Below are 16,349 nucleotides of genomic sequence, written 5' to 3'. Positions count from 1 at the left end.
AAGGCCATGTACAGCAAGACTTGATAGAAAATATAGGAAGAAGTAAAAGCAAAAAGTGTGTTTGGGGAAATAATCTATTATTACTAGAGTATCAGGTACACCTGGTGAGGTGGCAGAAAGGAAGGGACAAGGGCATATGGGATGTATGATGATCAGAAAGTACAGGAACCCTATAATCAAGGATTTTGAAGCCTCAAATGAATTTGGACCTCACCCTTTGGATACTGAAGAACCTCTGAGATTTCAGAGCACAGGACCCTGCTCAGGGATAACTCAGATGTGTGGAGGAGAGCATGATGAGGCAGGGACAAGAGGAAGGGAGCTCTGTGAAGAATCATGGGGTGAGGGGAGCTTGGGTCAGGGCAGTGGGCAAGCTAAGAGATGAATCTTAAAACCTTTACATGCAGAAATTGTTAAGACTGACTTGGGGGATGAAGAGAATGGAGCTACCTTTGGTGGGAACCACTGTCCCCTCCCATGCTGAACCCTCCAACCCACCTCATCTTACTGGGGGAAGGGAAACTTCTGGTCTCCCACAGAATGGAAGCCTCAGTCCCACCCCGGACTATGGTTGTGCCAAACCTCTAAGACCAAACAAAGCAGGGCAAAGTCTGCTCTGAGACCAGAGAAGAATCTTGAAAATTGTTCTCAATGCCCACATCAAGTGAGGAATCTCAGGATCAAAGAACAGCCTGTCACAGAAGAGACCACGCCAGTTTAATGCTGTGACCCACTTCCCAAAGGTCAGGGAGAGTTTTATGTCATTTCCCAGCAGTCTGTCAAACCTGGATGGGTCCAAACAGGGTTGGATCAAACCCTGTATGGGAACACAGCTCCCCCGCCAGGGGCCTGGATTCCTGCTTTTGACTACCTCGGGGCTGGGCTGGCGGGCTTCCCTCTGGTTCCCACTTTCAGGAAGCCGGCCACAGCTGCTGGCTACTTGTCACACCCTATCCGGAAGGTGGCAGCATTTCAATGGTAAAGCAACAGATGTCCAGGCGGTGGCTAACAGCCTCAAAGTTTGTTGGGAATTATGTCACATTTCCCAAAAGAGCTAACTCCATCCAGTTCCAATGAAGTGGTAACTGGTAAAGGCTTGGGCTACAAGGAGACAGCGAGGCTTCATAATTCCTATCCTAGACTGGGGCCATTCCAGGGAAAATATTTAAGGCAGGCACTCAACAAACATTTAAATGTACCAGGCACTGTGCAAACTCCTTAGAAATTTCCTAAAGCAGACAAAGAGACTTGTTTTAATGTTAAATATATATCCTTGACTTTTTTTCTCCAGAATGCTGCTCACAGTGACACTTACTTTACCTTTTTCCTCCAATAAATGAGTCCCCATACCAAGAAAAAGTGCTCCCAATACCAAAGAAAGGGCAATCAGCTGTCCAAGCCTATGGTCGGCCTGCAAACTTCCTGCCTGCCTCCCGGTCTTTAACCCCCAACCGCTGGTGCCCCCTGACTCCTAGGCTCACCAGGTGGAAGACAGGACTGTTCGCCAGCCCTCTCTCCTGAGATCCAGCCTGCTGTCTCCAGCTGCTTTCCTGACATCTTTACTTAGATGTCTCAATGGAACATCAAGCTCAACTTGTCCAAAACTAAACTTTTATTCTCCTCTGACTCCACCCCCTCCTCCCACCAATCCATCACTCAGTCTCAGCCACTCCACTTTTCAAGATATTGCTAGGACCCCACGTACCTCTTTGCATTTGGATCTCTACTTAGTGCAAGCTGCCACAATCTCTCACCTGGACTTCTATAGCAGACTTCCAACCTGTCTTCCTGCATCCTCTTGTCCTCTTCCCTCCTTCCTCCACACTGTAACTTTGAGTGTCCTTTTAAAAACCCAAATCTGATCATTCACCATCACTAACACCCAAATGGCTTCCCACTGCTCTTTAAATAGAAAGGCAGAAGTGATACAGAACTCCTGGGGAGACCAGGACAGCTGACCAGGGACACCTTGCTTTTAGTTAACTGATAGTGTTCTTGCTGTAACAGTATTTCTTGTAATGACTAATAACCTTACTTTTCTTTCTTTGAAAAGGAGACTGGATTACCTTGATTTCTGGTGACCATAAAACTGCAACCTCCCAGTTTAGGAGGGTATAATTAGCCTTTTGAATAGAAACTTATCAAATATCCATGAACTGGGGCACACATTACTTCTTAAAGTTCTTGTAAACACCTTGAGCCAGATGGGACCTTGAAGATGAATTAGCCTAGAGCAGCAGTTGGCCAATGATACCCTGTAGGCCAAACCAAGTCTGCCACCTGTTTTTATAAATATTTACTGGAACACAGCCACACTCATCCATTTGTGTACTGCCTATGCCATTTGCCCTCCAGCGGCAGAGTCGGGTGGCTATGACAGGGACTGCATGGCTTGCAAAGCCTGAAGGACCCGGCCATTAACCGAAAAGGCTTGCTAACCATGCTGTAGAGGTTGGGCTGCACATTAAAATCACCTAGAGTGCTTTTTATTTTTTATTTTTTATTTTTTTAAAAGATTTTATTTATTTATTTGACAGAGAGAGACACACAGAGAGAGGAAACACAAGCAGGGGGAGTGGGAGAGGGAGAAGCAGGCTTCCTGCCGAGCAGCGAGCCCGATGTGGGACTCGATCCCAGGACCCTGGGACCATGACCTGAGCCGAAGGCAGACGCCTAACGACTGAGCCACCCAGGTGCCCCTGGAGTGCTTTTTAAAAGGGATCACATCAGAGAGTCTGATTAAACTCATTTAAGGTGGGACCCAAGCATTAAAATGAAAAACTTAACAAATTTCCAGAGGTGATTCTAATATGCAGCCACAGTTGAGAGTCATTGATTTCATCCAGTCTCCTGTCTCACAGATGAGGAGCAGGCCCACAGGTCAGGATTTGTCTCCTGTTTGTAATGAGTGACAACTACTAATGCCTACAAAGCCCTGTACAGCACATCCCTCTACATTATCTCATTTGATCCTTAGAACAAATCTGAGGTTCAAAGAGCAGGAAGCATTACTGTCCCTGCTTCACACATGACAGAACTGAGCCTCAGGGGATTTAAGTCATGTCCCCAAAGTCTCCTATTTGGTAAAGGGAGCTAAGACTCCTGCGCACATCTTTTCAACCAAGTCCACCGACCACTGATGTTCATTGTACAAGCGACATATTTATGTTTTATTTTGGCATATGGAGTCCTATTTGCTTTCGGGGTCTCCAGAACACTTAGAAATCTGCCTTCCTAAATAGACTCTGCTCTGTGAGCCCCTAGGATTCCTTAGGAACACCATGAGGGAAGATGGAGAGGATGCATGTGGGAATGTATCTATCGATCCCATTTCTGTGCCCACACTTAACCAGAGTAGATATATTTTTACCTGTTCAAACCTAAGGATCCCACATATGATTTTGCTTGAATAAAGAGTTCCACCTTTGAGGACCACTGACATGGCTTGGACCTTTGCTTACTGTTTCAATCCAAGATGGCATGGTCACTCTGCTCCTGAATTCCAGTCACTTCTTATATCAAGTTCTTCCCTGTTGGTCTAAATGAAGTCCTAAATAGTAGTTTCTCATAATACCAATATTGGTATTGTTTTTTGAGAAATGAAAGGCATCACTTTCAGTAGACCAGGATTCCCACATCTGTCAGGGAGTTCTGAAGTTTCTCATTACTGCTCCTTGCCTACTTCACGTATACCATATAATGAAGAAAATATATATATATACACACACACCATATAAAAAAAAAAAAGGAAAACATCACCCTCATCCACTCTCTTGCTGGGCCACAGAGTTTCTCCTGCCTGCTCACTGGGTCTGCCTCCTGCCTAATCCACAAACTCTCCACCTTGCTTCCACTCTTAGGCTTTCATTCCCTGTGGAAGTGGGGTGTTCACTAATGTTGGGGAAGGGAGAGGGTACACTGGGGGAGATAAGACATCTTCTCACATTTCTTTGTGTTTCCAGAGAGGAAGAACTTTTATTCTCCTCTCCACAGAAGTGAGAAGCCCCATAATGGGCAGAACACATCCAGTTTTTCATTCTATGACCCTATTTGCACCTTTCTACAGGAGAAGGAGTGACTAATCTGACTGGTCAGAGTCCAGGACATTCAAAGGACTGAGTTTTTATCAGGACTGGTGCCTGAGTGCACAAGGTGTACTATGGTCCTGAACTGTGTCCTGATAAATCAGGGTCTGTTCTCAAACCTGGCAGGAGGATTACAGTGGGAGGGAGGAGGAAGCCCCCACTCTGTATCTGCTTTTAGTTCCAGGAATGACACAGACGCCCAGGGTCACACTATGGCATGACCTCAAATCTGAACACTTATTTGAGGAGGCCCTATCAGTGAAGCTAAAGTCTAGCTGCCAGAAGCACCCTATTCCTCAGGAGAAGCATAGTCCCTAAAACTTAATGAAAGACATTGTGGCCTTAAGCAAACATGAGACATCTTCACCTTCTCTTTTAATAGAGTCATATCTCACTTTACCAATTCTCAAAATATATGGTTTCTTTTTACATACATACACAAACACTTTTAAACGAGAATCAGATGAGTAGATAAATTTAGGGAGCCATGAGAATGGAAGAAAAGGCCCGTCACCAGATTTTACAAAAGATCACCTGAACTCCTTCTCTGGACATTCAACTTGATATAGGACCCTACATATCCCATGTCACATGGTCCACAAGGTCTTCCTTTAGGATTCTGAAGCAGTCAATAGCCATACTTGTCATTCAGATGGGTCCTGCCATCTCCACTTTGGCCTAGATCAGAGTATAAAGAAAGAAACACATTCACTTTTCCAAAGTCAGGAGGGAAAAGATACCCAGACATTAGTGGGCTAAAAAGTAAAACAGACAAAAGAGGTTTCATCTATTCTAGAACTCTGCCTTTTTGCATACAATTTCAAAATTTGGTTCTCTTTCCATTTCTACCTTTATATTTATTAGCCAATAAAAAGCAAACATTTCTAGTAACAAAATTTCTATTAACTACTAGTATACTAGAAACCTAATCCATAGAAAAAGCAATCTATGATGAGCATATGGGGAACAAGCATCTCATATATTGCCTTAAGAGTGTATGTATGAACATAAGCTGTACCCCCTCCACAGAATGCAATTTATAATGTCTTAAAAATGTTTATAGCCTCTGATCCAGCATGTTAACTTTTATGATTTTTTCTACATATGCACCTCTATACTTGCAAAAGTATTATGTTTGAGGTTACTTATTGCAGAGTTGTTTTTTTAATTAATTAACATATAACGTATTATTAGTTTCAGAGGTAGAGGTCAGTGATTCATGAGTCTTATGTAACACCCAATGCTCATTACATCACGTGCCCTCCTTAATGTCTATCACCCAGTTACCCCAGCCCCCAACCCCTTCCCCTACATGCAGAGTTGTTTGTAATGGCAAAATTGGAAACACAGCATATATTCATTGAGGGAATGGAATAAAAAGCAAAGGTATTATCTATACCATAAAAAAGAACTATGCTACAAAGGAAGGAAGGAGGGAAGGGAGGGAGGGAGGGAGGGAAGAAGGAATCTATAGCTATGGAAAGATCTCCATAGTGTTAAGTGCAAAACAGCAAGGTATAGAATATGCTTCTATTTGTGTAAAAACAACAGTGAAATATTATGTATTTAACTGCTCACACAAGCATTTTATGTGACATATATAAAAAGTCACAAGAAAGTGATATTTGGCACCAAGTAGCTGAGGCAGAGCCAGTAGTTGTTGTTTTTATAACTTTTTTTTTTAAAGATTTTATTTATCTGTCAGAGAGAGAGCACAAGCAGAGAGAGAAGCAGGCAGAGAGAGAAGCAGGCTCCCCACTGAGCAGGGAGCCCGATGCAGGACTCGATCCCAGGACCCGGGGATCATGATCTGAGCTGAAAGCAGATGCTTAACTGACTGAACCACCCAGGCATCCCTGTTTTTATAACTTTAAAGAAAATTTAAAAGTCATGCAGAAGTAAAGAAAAATATATAATGAATCTCCATGTACTCATCACCCAGCTAAAACAACTATCAATATGTGACACGTCCTGCTTTATCTATTACCCCCTCCACGCTCCCTCATCCTCTACTTCTATAGGATTATGTTAAGGTATATCCCATATATTCCATCTGTGAACACTTCTGTACACAGTCCTAGAAGATAAGGACTTTTTCTAAAAAACATAACATCATCCACACTTTAAAATAATTAATAATTTCCTAGTATCATCGCTTATCTGGCTAGTGTTCAAAATTATCTGACTGGTATATAATTTTTTTAATAGTTGGTTGTTCAAATAAGGATTCAAGCAGAATCCACAAATTCTATTTAGTCGATATGTCTCTTCAGATCTTTTACTCTACCTGTTCCCCTAGAAGGGAGAACTTTCCCACTACATACTTTTTTTTTTAAGATTAAAAAAAAAAAAGACTTTTTTTTTTTTTAAAGATTATTTATTTGAGAGAGAGAGAAAAAGAGAGCACAAGCAGGGGAAGCGGTAGAGGAAGAGGGAGAAACAGACTCCCTGCTGAGCAGGGAGCCAGATGTGGGGCTCGATCCCAGGACCCTGAGATCATGACCTGAGCCAAAGTTAGACGCTTAGCCAACTGAGCCACCCAGGCACCCCTATTTATTTTAGAGAGAGAAAGAGAGAGCACGAGTGAATGGGAGGGAGGGGCAGAGGGAGAGAGAATCCCAAGCAGACTCTGCACTGAGCAAGGAGCCCAACATGGGACTCAATTTCACGACCCTGAGATCACAAGCTGAGCTAAAATCAAGAGTTGGACACTTAACCGACTGCACTACCCAGGTGCCCCATCCCACTATATACTCATAAAAACTTTCTTATTTCGAACCTTAAATATACATTACCTATTCAGAAATATAAATAATTAAGTCTTAGAAGAGAAGAAAAGTAATAAAAACAATCTACCTTCAGGTGGGACCCACACACAGTAGTCTGGGTCATCTTCTGGATATTTGGAGGAAAGTGTTGCTGGAAGCTGCAAAGAAAAGATAGGTTATTTTACTCAAAAGAATTTTAACTCTAAGAATCATTGTCCCTATGCCTGTCAGCAAATAAAAACTAAGAGAAAAGCTTCCATTAATTACCTTAACATAAGTAACCAAAAAATGGGGGAACACTCTCTTTCTGAACCTTGACTTTTTGCCGTAAAGCCTCAACAAGCTGATTTTCAGCCAGTGAGAGTGAAGTGATGTTTTCTAAAAGGGGTTGTTAACAGAGGTATGAGTTCTAATGGTATAATCCCCATAGAGGGAAATGTGGAATCTGTCTTTTGATCTAGGTGCAGAAAAGAGTTAACAGGGCAAGCCTGACTGCTATCCTTTGAAAGGCCTGTTTACAAGGTTGGCCCTCGCCTGGTATCTGGGGACTTGGATTTCTGGAGGGTTCCCACTACCCTGATAAAAGTGGCTTACTATGCCTACAATGTCTATAAAAACAATATGGTTCATGCTGAACATCTACTTTCCTTCTGGGAGAATGGAATTTGAGGGCATGCCAGGCAGAAGGTGCCTATGTGATCAGTCCCCAATAAAAATCCTGGGCACTGAGTCTCTAATGAGCCTCCCTCGTTAGTAACATTTCATAAACTGTCACAACTCATTGCTAGGGGAATTAAGCACATCCTGTGTGATTCCAATGAAAAAGGACTCTTGGAAGCTTACGCCTGGTTTCCTCAGACTTTGCTCCACGTGCCTTTTCCCTTTGCTGACTGTACTTGGTATCCTTTTACTCTAGGATATCATAGCTATGAGTACAACCACAGGCTGAGTCCTGTGAAGCCTCCTGTGAATTACCTAGCCTGAGGGTCTTGGGACCTCCTGACACAATCTAGCAATCCCACTTTTGGGAACTTACTGTATCCACACAAAATTCTGTATACACAAGATTATTCATTATAGCACTGTTATAATAAAAGACTAGAAACAACCCAAGTGTCCACCTATAGGGAACTGGTTAAGTGGAGTACATCCATACAGTAGGAAGCTCTTGGTATACTGATACACAGTGATTTCCACAATAGGTTAAAAAAAATAAATCCTGATGTAGAATACAGCACATTACATTCTGTCTTCTGTGTAATAAAAATAGTCAAATAAGAATATATTATTCAGGGGCGCCTGGGTGGCTCAGTCATTAAGCGTCTGCCTTTGGCTCAGGTCATGATCCCAGGGTCCTGATCCCAGGGTCCTGGGATCGAGCCCCGCATCGGGCTCCCTGCTCCGCGGGAAGCCTGCTTCTCCCTCTCCCACTCCCCCTGCTTGTGTTCCCTCTCTCGCTGTGTCTCTCTCTGTCAAATAAATAAATAAATAAATCTTTAAAAAATATATATATATATTATTAAAATATCTTTGTATGGCATAAAAGGATAGGAACAAAGATTCACAATTAATCAAAGAGGTATATGTGGAGTTATAGGGAACGGTGTGGATGGAGAAAAGAACAGAGAATTCAAAACATAAAAATTCAAAAATAAAAGAGAGCCCAGACTTCTAGAAAAGGGAGTATTAGGCAGTTGGGAACCCTGCTAAGACAATCCTTAAAAATTCACTCTTCTGAATGTGGTCTATGACAAGGGGATTCACTTTTACTTCTAGAGAGGTGAAGATTATGGCTAAAGTACTTACTTTGCCTGGACCAGGAGCTTTCTTTTTCTTCAATTCATCTCTGTTTTTCTCATATTCATTCTCTGATGCTAATTTGAGAAAAAGAAAAACAAGAGGCAATAGCTATTTCAGAATAAGTAAAATAGAAAAAAACAAATTCCTCCTAAGAGAGCATTATAAAAATTGAAGAAAACATGTAACAATCAAATTCTCAAAAATTCCTTCTACTATAAAGACTATCTTAAGAGAACTTTCTCTCTGCTAATAACCCTACTTTTCAAATCCTAAGGCTGTTCTACAAGCTTGAATATAATCACACCATTTAAAAAGGGAAAGGAGGGGCGCCTGGGTGGCTCAGATGGTTGAGCATCTGCCTTCGGCTCAGGTCATGATCTCAGGGTCCTGGGATCAAGCCCCACATTGGGCTCCCTGCCGAGCAGGGGGCCTGCTTCTCCCTCTCCCTCTGCCTGCTGTTCCCCCTGCTTGTGCTCTCTCTCTGTCAAATAAAAATAAAATCTTTAAAATAAAATAAAATAATTAAAAGGGAAAGGAAAATGAGGCTGATTTTACTATTCTACAGTTCAACCATTACAGTTAAAACAGTAGAAAACCAGTCCTTTTTTTTTTTTTTAAGATTGTTTATTTGAGAGAGAGAGAACATGAGTGAGGGGAGGGATAGAGAGAGAATCTCCAACAGACTCTGTGCTGAGCACGGAGCCCGATGCAGGGTTCAATCCCACAACCCAGGAGATCATGACCTGAGCTGAAACCAAGAGTCAGACACTCAACCAACTAAGCCACCTAGGTGTCCCAAAACCAGTCCTTTCAATTTATTTTATTTATTTTAATAGTTTTGGAATCACTCTCATGATAGGCAGACTCATCTCTGGGAGATGAAAAGTTGTGGAGGGCTTTGCATGGCCAGGGCTTTCCATGCCAGGGAAGCGCGAAGGCAGTAGGAATTTTGTAGGTCAGGGAGACAGAACCCCAGGAGGTAGGAAAGGAATAAAGAAAGGCAAATGGGATGGCGCCAAACATAACCTCTCATATATTCCAGTTCTGTCCAGGGCCCTGGCAGGAGCGTCTGCCCAGTGTCTGAAAGGCAATTCTCTGTGCTGCTTCAGCTCAGCTCCCAACCCCTCCTGTCTGACACCAGCTGGTTGCTCGTGTGCAGGGCAGCAATGGAGTCAGCTACACTACTTGCCTGAGGGCTCCTCACATGATGCAGCTGTTTCACTGATCTCTTGATAATCTTTATTCTGTTCCACTTGGCTGAGTTGAGACATGTTTTCTATAAAATGCAGAACCAGAGCATATTGTTATTATTTAATTCATGGTGGGGAACCAAGAAAACAAAAACAAAAGCAAGAAAAGCTAAGTAAATACATAATCATCCAGCTTTACTATCATTAGCTTCAATAAACTTAATTAGATTTTCAAAAAAATGTGCCTCCATATGTTTAACAGAGAAATCAATTTTCCACTTTAAAAACTGGCCAACTCTGAAGTAAAACTTTTCAGCACTACTTACCAAAAGCCTTAAAAAATGTACATATTCCTTGGCCTAGAAATTCTATTTCCAGGAACATATTCAAAGAAAATAATCAGATGAGTACCAAGATTTATTATATATACAATATGTTTAGAATAGCAAAAATTAATAAATTACGTACAGGTCTAACAACAGGGAGGTGATTAAATAAATTATGGCACAAGCATGTGATGGACCACTATGCTCCTTACTGACTCCACATTTTAAAAGAAAATTTTAAGACATAGAAAAAAACAGGTTATAAAATAGCATGTACAATATGATCCTAACATTGAAAAAAAAAAAAAAGAGGCCTAGAGTAATCCCTAATCAGCTGCAGATTTACTCATTAATGTACCTTTACCAAATTTTAAAATCTGCTATTTTTACACACACATATATTTCCTTTGGTCCCTTAACAAAAAAGTACTTATTGCTCGCCCTCCTACTAACCTGTTTATGCCACCTTCACAATGTATGGATCAAAGATGGGACTCATAAAAAAAGTACGTGTAAGTACCTTGTTGGAAAAGGCTAAGCATTTTGCCAATAACTAAACAAAGGAAAATGCAAAAACAAAAGATCTCTCACAGATGAAAAAACAGAAACTTTTCTTTTCTCAAACAACTGAGGATGAATCAAGAGAAGGCCTCCATACCAGGCCTGGCACTTTATGCAGACAAACTGGATTTGTTTTGGAAGTAGACATGCGTGCATTCCCATGCATATTTAATGTCAGTTTTTGTTTTGTTTTTCCTCATGCTCCCTATTTTCTGTGAAGTCTTAACACCCTGCAGGAAAATAACTCCTGCAGCTGACAAGGGACAAGAGGATACTGAAAAGATGAACAATGATCTCTGGGGGTGAGATTACAGGAGATTTCTCTTTTCTTCTTTGGACTTTTACGTATGATCCAAAGTTTCTAAAATGAATACACCTTCCTCTTATAATCAGAAGAAAACATATTTAAAAACCAATCAATTCCCTCTTTTGTCATTTGTCATCAAACCTTGGCTGAGGTGGGTGAGTACTGTGTGCCAGCTTGTCCACTAGGTACCATGGACAAAAAGATGAATAAGGCACTGTGCTTCCTAAGAAGTGTGTACCGAGGGCACAATTACGCTTAGCCTCTGTTTTAGAGATGGGAAAATAATGACTAAGGGGAGGTTTACCTGATCAGGCCCCATCATGCACCCTCTTCTACTGCCCTCCAATCACACAATGGAGGCAGCTCAGGGCTGTTCCACAGCAGCTGTGGTTTCAGATTCCACAGCTTTCAATGTTCTGTAATTCTGGAATACACTGGAAATGCCTGCTCTGATTTTGCAAAGAGGATAAATAATGACTGACGGTCAAAGAAAGACCAAGAAAGTATGTTTCCAGGGTCAGCGGTATCACATATCATAAAGTGCCACAAAGTCAAAATGCATAAGCAAGAACTGGCTTTGCTTTTCAAACCTGTGCACAATCAATGCAAATGCCCCACTAAACAGCACGGGAAGGAGAAGAAAGATATTACCATGGGTTTTTGTCTCTTTAGAACACATGAGGTCAGTGGCAGGCCTCGCTTCCTGCACTGCATCTTCCGGCTCTGTCTCCTGCTGCAGCCTACTGCTTCCAGCCTCCATTTTTCCCCTTTCATCCCCCTCCTTTTCCCTCTCATCTTCCTCTTCTTCTTCCTCCTCCTCCTCTTCTACTTCAGGCTCATCCTTCATTCTCATTAGAGCTGGAGGGAGTTCTGGACGCTTAGGGGGTAACTTCTATGAATGAAACAAAACCATGAACAAATAGTTCCACATAATGATAGAGACAAATCTCTTCAAGGAAATTAAGCTAAATGTGTAAAATGTCTAACCTCTCCAGGCTGATGGACCCTGCAGAAGTCTGCTGGAAGTAGGACTCGCACATGAAATTTTACTCATCTATGGACCTTTAACACATATCTTTATTAGTTTCTAGGGTCAAAAGAATATTAAGTACGAGTCACTTGAAACAGCTTGTAGGGAACTAAAACATTTATTGCAGGTACCAGCTGCAGGAATTCTGTCCTGTTACCCCTCGTGGTGTTAAAGGGTCTTAATTCATCACAAAATCTTCCGGGGTAAATCAGACACACATTTCTGAGAAACAGATCATTTGTGCAGCTTTTTCATTTTAGATTTAACACAATTTCAAAGAAAGGAGACATGTAAATCAGTAAAACAGACCCTGAAGACATTTTCTTTTTTTTTTTTTTTTTAAGATTTATTTATTTATTTTAGAGAGAGAGACAGAAAGAGAGAGAGCAGGGGGGAGGGGCAGAGGGAGAGGGAGAGAATCTCAGGCAGGTTCTGCACTGAGCGTGGAGCCAGACCCACAGCTCAATCTCACAACCTTGAGATCACGACCTGAGCTGAAACCAAGAGTTGGACGCTCAACCGACTGCACCACCCAGGCGCCCCCTGAAGACATTTCTTAAAGAATAAGGCCAAATATTTTAATCAAGACCTTTTAATAAAATTATTAGAAAAAGTTGATTGAAGCTTAAGGGATAGAGAAAAAGTACCAAAGTATGTTGGGCATATCATTTTTAAAATATAGGACTGAATTCAGTAAACCTCTAAAGAGAGCTTTTTAGTAAAGAGTTTTCCCTCTAACTAAAACACAAGTACCTGCTCTCCCCCGACCCTCACAGAAAAGCCTGCATCTCAGGTGAACCTGAGTTTGCCCTAATTCAAGGTGCTGGGGGCTGAATTCTGTCCCCACAAAATTCATATGTTGAAGTCCCAACCCCCAGTACCTCAGAATGTAACCACATTTAGAGGTAAAATTTTTAGAGGTAAGTTAAAAGAAAGCAGTTAGAGTGGGGCCCTAATCCAAGATGACTGGTTTTCTTGTAAGAGGAGGGGGAGACACCACAGGTGCAAGTGCACAGAGGGATGACCACAGGAAGATGCAGGAAGAGGGCGGCCACCTCCAAGCCAAGGAAAGGGACCTCAGCGGAAACCAACCCTGCTGGCATGCTGATCTTGGACTTCCAGCCTCTGGAATTGTGAGAAAATAAATTTCTGTCATTTAAACCACCCAGTCTGTGGTGTTTGGTTAGGGCAGCCCTCACACACTACTACACAAGGTTCAGCTCTTTAGGTATGAAGGACCTTTTAAAAGCTGAATCTGTGAAGAGGGTCGTATGCAAAGCAAAAACATTCACCAGTGAAGTGTTAGAGGACAGCAGAGAGATCACAAAACTCAAGAAACCGAGGACCTGGATTTGATTGCCAGTCTAGTCACTTATTGATGATGTGATCTCATATTTAACCTCTCTGAACCCGTTTCCTCACCTGTGAGAGGTAATAATTCCCACACGTCATGAAGTGTTGGAGGGAGTAAATGAAGCGTGGAAGGCCGTATGGCAGGGCCAGGTGCAGGGACTATATGACTAGCAAATGTTAGCTGAGTCTGAACGTTACAATATCCACCCACCAGGAAAAGAGACACTTCTTAAATGCGACATTCATCACAAATTAATAAATTGATGTTCAATGTACAAATCAGTTTACATGCAAACTGACTCGAGAGCTAAAAGTTTAACACCATGACCCCCAACTTACCCCTACTGTTCCCGTTTTTAATTTGAATTTGCTTCCTCCTTTCATGGCACCAAAGAGAGGCAACGTAAGCTTTTTAGCTTTGTTTTCCACATCTGTAGGCTGACTTTCAGTCCTAAGAAGAAAGAAGAATTATACATACCTATTCCAGTGAAGCCAAGATTTTTTCTAAAAACACCCTGGACAATGACAAAGAAACTTTTGGCAAAACAAAAATTTCCACAAAATGAGTACCGAAGCATATATTAATAGGAAAGGCCAAGAGAATCTGAATGGACAATGACACTGCTGACTCTCAGAGACACAGGGCTATTAAGGGCAAGATGAGGCTCCGACTTTAGTAAGCTGCAACATGCTACCTGACTTCACCTTCATAAACTGATACTGATAGTACAAAGATCACTATCTTTGGGGGCAAGACCCCATTCCCACTGAGTGGTAGGAGATAGATCCATGGGGTAAAGCCCTATTTTCCACCAATCTCTCAAGAGGACTCACAGTGTCTTACTTATCTGGAGTCCACACTGACATCATACCACACACAAAGGCTCTGATCACAAAAGTTTAAAAAAAAAAAAAGTGTGTGTGTGTAGGGGCTATACTGCATGGTGAATAATGACAAAGACATAATGAGAGACCTTACAACTGATGAGCTTGTCACCATTCTCACTGGCTGGACAGAGTTATAACAGCTAAGCCCACTCGGGTAAAGCTGAGGAAGAACAAAGAGAAGAGATTGTAGAAATTAGGAAAGAGCAGGTGAAAAAAAGAAATGAGCAAAACCAAAAAGGGTGGCAGTTGAGTTGACCAGACACTCAGAGAGTAGGCAGCATGAGGAGACAGAGGGAAGGACAGGCCTGCATTCTGGAATACGGGGAGAGCGCTGGCACGCCTGATGCACAGTGACCCATACAAGAAACTGACCTCGCTGCTCCAGCTAAAGCCCTATTTGCCACTGCTGCCTTCTTCTTCTTACCCTCTCGGCAGTGCTCTTGGGCCTAGCCTCACTCCCTTGCTCTCTACCACAGACAGACCCATTGCCTTGCTAAGGCCACCAGAAGAATCCTGCCTGCTTGGCCTTAAATATTATCCTTCACAGCCCCTCCCCAAAGGCCTCAAAGACAAAGTGAAGAGCAACACAGATATTTTTCAGCTCCATTAAATAGCTTGGCTGGTCTGGAGGACGAGCAAAGACACCCCAAGGAGACGAAAAGGCAGAATATGGGATCACAATCAAGAGCTGCTTGGGTCAGCGGGAAAAGGTGTTAGGTAGAAAGTTTGGAAGTTCAACCCTCAAGTGAGAAGAGAGGGAGAAGGTACACACATCTAAAGGCCAGGATCTAAAGTAGGAAAGGGAGGTGAAACTAAGCAGACACACAGACAGCAAGAAGGGAGGCTCTGGAGGAAGCTGACATACCCTCTCTCGCAGGGATGACTTATCAAGGGAAAGGATTTTGGAGTTAGAATTAAAACTCACTGTTTGTTTACCCTGAACTATACCTCAGGAGTTTTTATCCTTTCTCCATAAATACGACATTGCGAATAGCTGCTAGGTGTAGCGGAAAAAGGACAATGATGACCACAGTAATACATATATGCCAGCACTTTGTCAAGTGCTATTCATGTCATCTTTTCCTTTTTAAAGATTTTATTTTGTTTCATTAGAGAGAGAGCACATGAGCAGGGGGAGGGGCAGAGGGAGAGAGAGTGCAGAGCTCAACATGGGGCTTGATCCCACAACCCCAAGATCATGACCCAAGCCAAAACCAAAAGTCAGATGCCCAACTGACTAAGCCACCCAGGCACCCCTATTCATGTCGTCTTTCAACATCACCTGTACTTCTAATTTACAGAGGAAAGCAAAGGTCAAAGAAATTACATAACTTGCCTCAAAATGCCCAAAAAGTAATTCATAGAGCTGAGAATGAAAGCCAGGGAGTCTAACTTGAGTGCTAACCCCCCTCCTTACTATCAGTAAATGAAATACCACTTGGGTCATAGCTTTTGTGAACTGACCTATGAATCACTGTATGAAATATCCAAACTACACATAAATCTTTTAAGAAACCTGCTAGTAATTTGGGGATTAATTTTCTGTACAGATGATCAAGGGCTCCAGAAACATTTTGTCTTTACATCTCTATTAAAAAAAAAAGGTGCCTCCCAATATCTAGATATTCATCTATGCAATGCCCCCACCATCAAATTACAGGTTTTGTACACAGTGCTAAGTGGCTACATAAATGCTTACTGACAATCTAAAGTAGCACTGTCTGATGTTTATAGCAGCAATGTCCACAATAGCCAAACTATGGAAAGAGCCAAGATGTCCATCGACAGATGAATGGATAAAGAAGGTGTGGTATATATATACAATGGAATATTATGCAGCCATCAAAAGGAATGAAATCTTGCCATTGGCAACGACGTGGATGGAATTGGAGGGTATTATGATGAGCAAAATAAGTCAATCAGAGAAAGACATGTATCATATGATCTCACAGATATGAGGAATTCTTAATCTCAGGAAACAAACTGAGGGTTGCTGGAGTGGTGGGGGGTGGGAGGGATAGGGTGGCTGGGTGATAGACAT

General features: G+C 42.1%; 1 protein-coding gene across 1 annotated transcript in view; it reads right to left on the bottom strand.

Annotated features, from left to right (window-relative positions):
* Positions 1-4,443: 4,443 nt before the first annotated feature.
* SLC4A1AP (solute carrier family 4 member 1 adaptor protein) overlaps positions 4,444-16,349 on the bottom strand; it is a 34,182-nt gene continuing 22,276 nt past the window's right edge. Inside the window, exons 9-14 of the mRNA XM_036090204.2 lie at positions 13,760-13,871; positions 11,689-11,929; positions 9,843-9,929; positions 8,660-8,727; positions 6,942-7,011; positions 4,444-4,763 (exon numbers count right to left, since the gene is read on the bottom strand). Of these exons, the coding sequence (XP_035946097.2) occupies positions 4,714-4,763; positions 6,942-7,011; positions 8,660-8,727; positions 9,843-9,929; positions 11,689-11,929; positions 13,760-13,871 (628 nt within the window). The 3' untranslated portion in view covers positions 4,444-4,713. The remainder of the gene's footprint in view (positions 4,764-6,941; positions 7,012-8,659; positions 8,728-9,842; positions 9,930-11,688; positions 11,930-13,759; positions 13,872-16,349) is intronic.

Source organism: Halichoerus grypus, chromosome 10, assembly GCF_964656455.1.
Source record: "Halichoerus grypus chromosome 10, mHalGry1.hap1.1, whole genome shotgun sequence".
Taxonomy (NCBI): domain Eukaryota; kingdom Metazoa; phylum Chordata; class Mammalia; order Carnivora; family Phocidae; genus Halichoerus; species Halichoerus grypus.
This window is presented reverse-complemented; position numbering and strand designations above follow the sequence as displayed.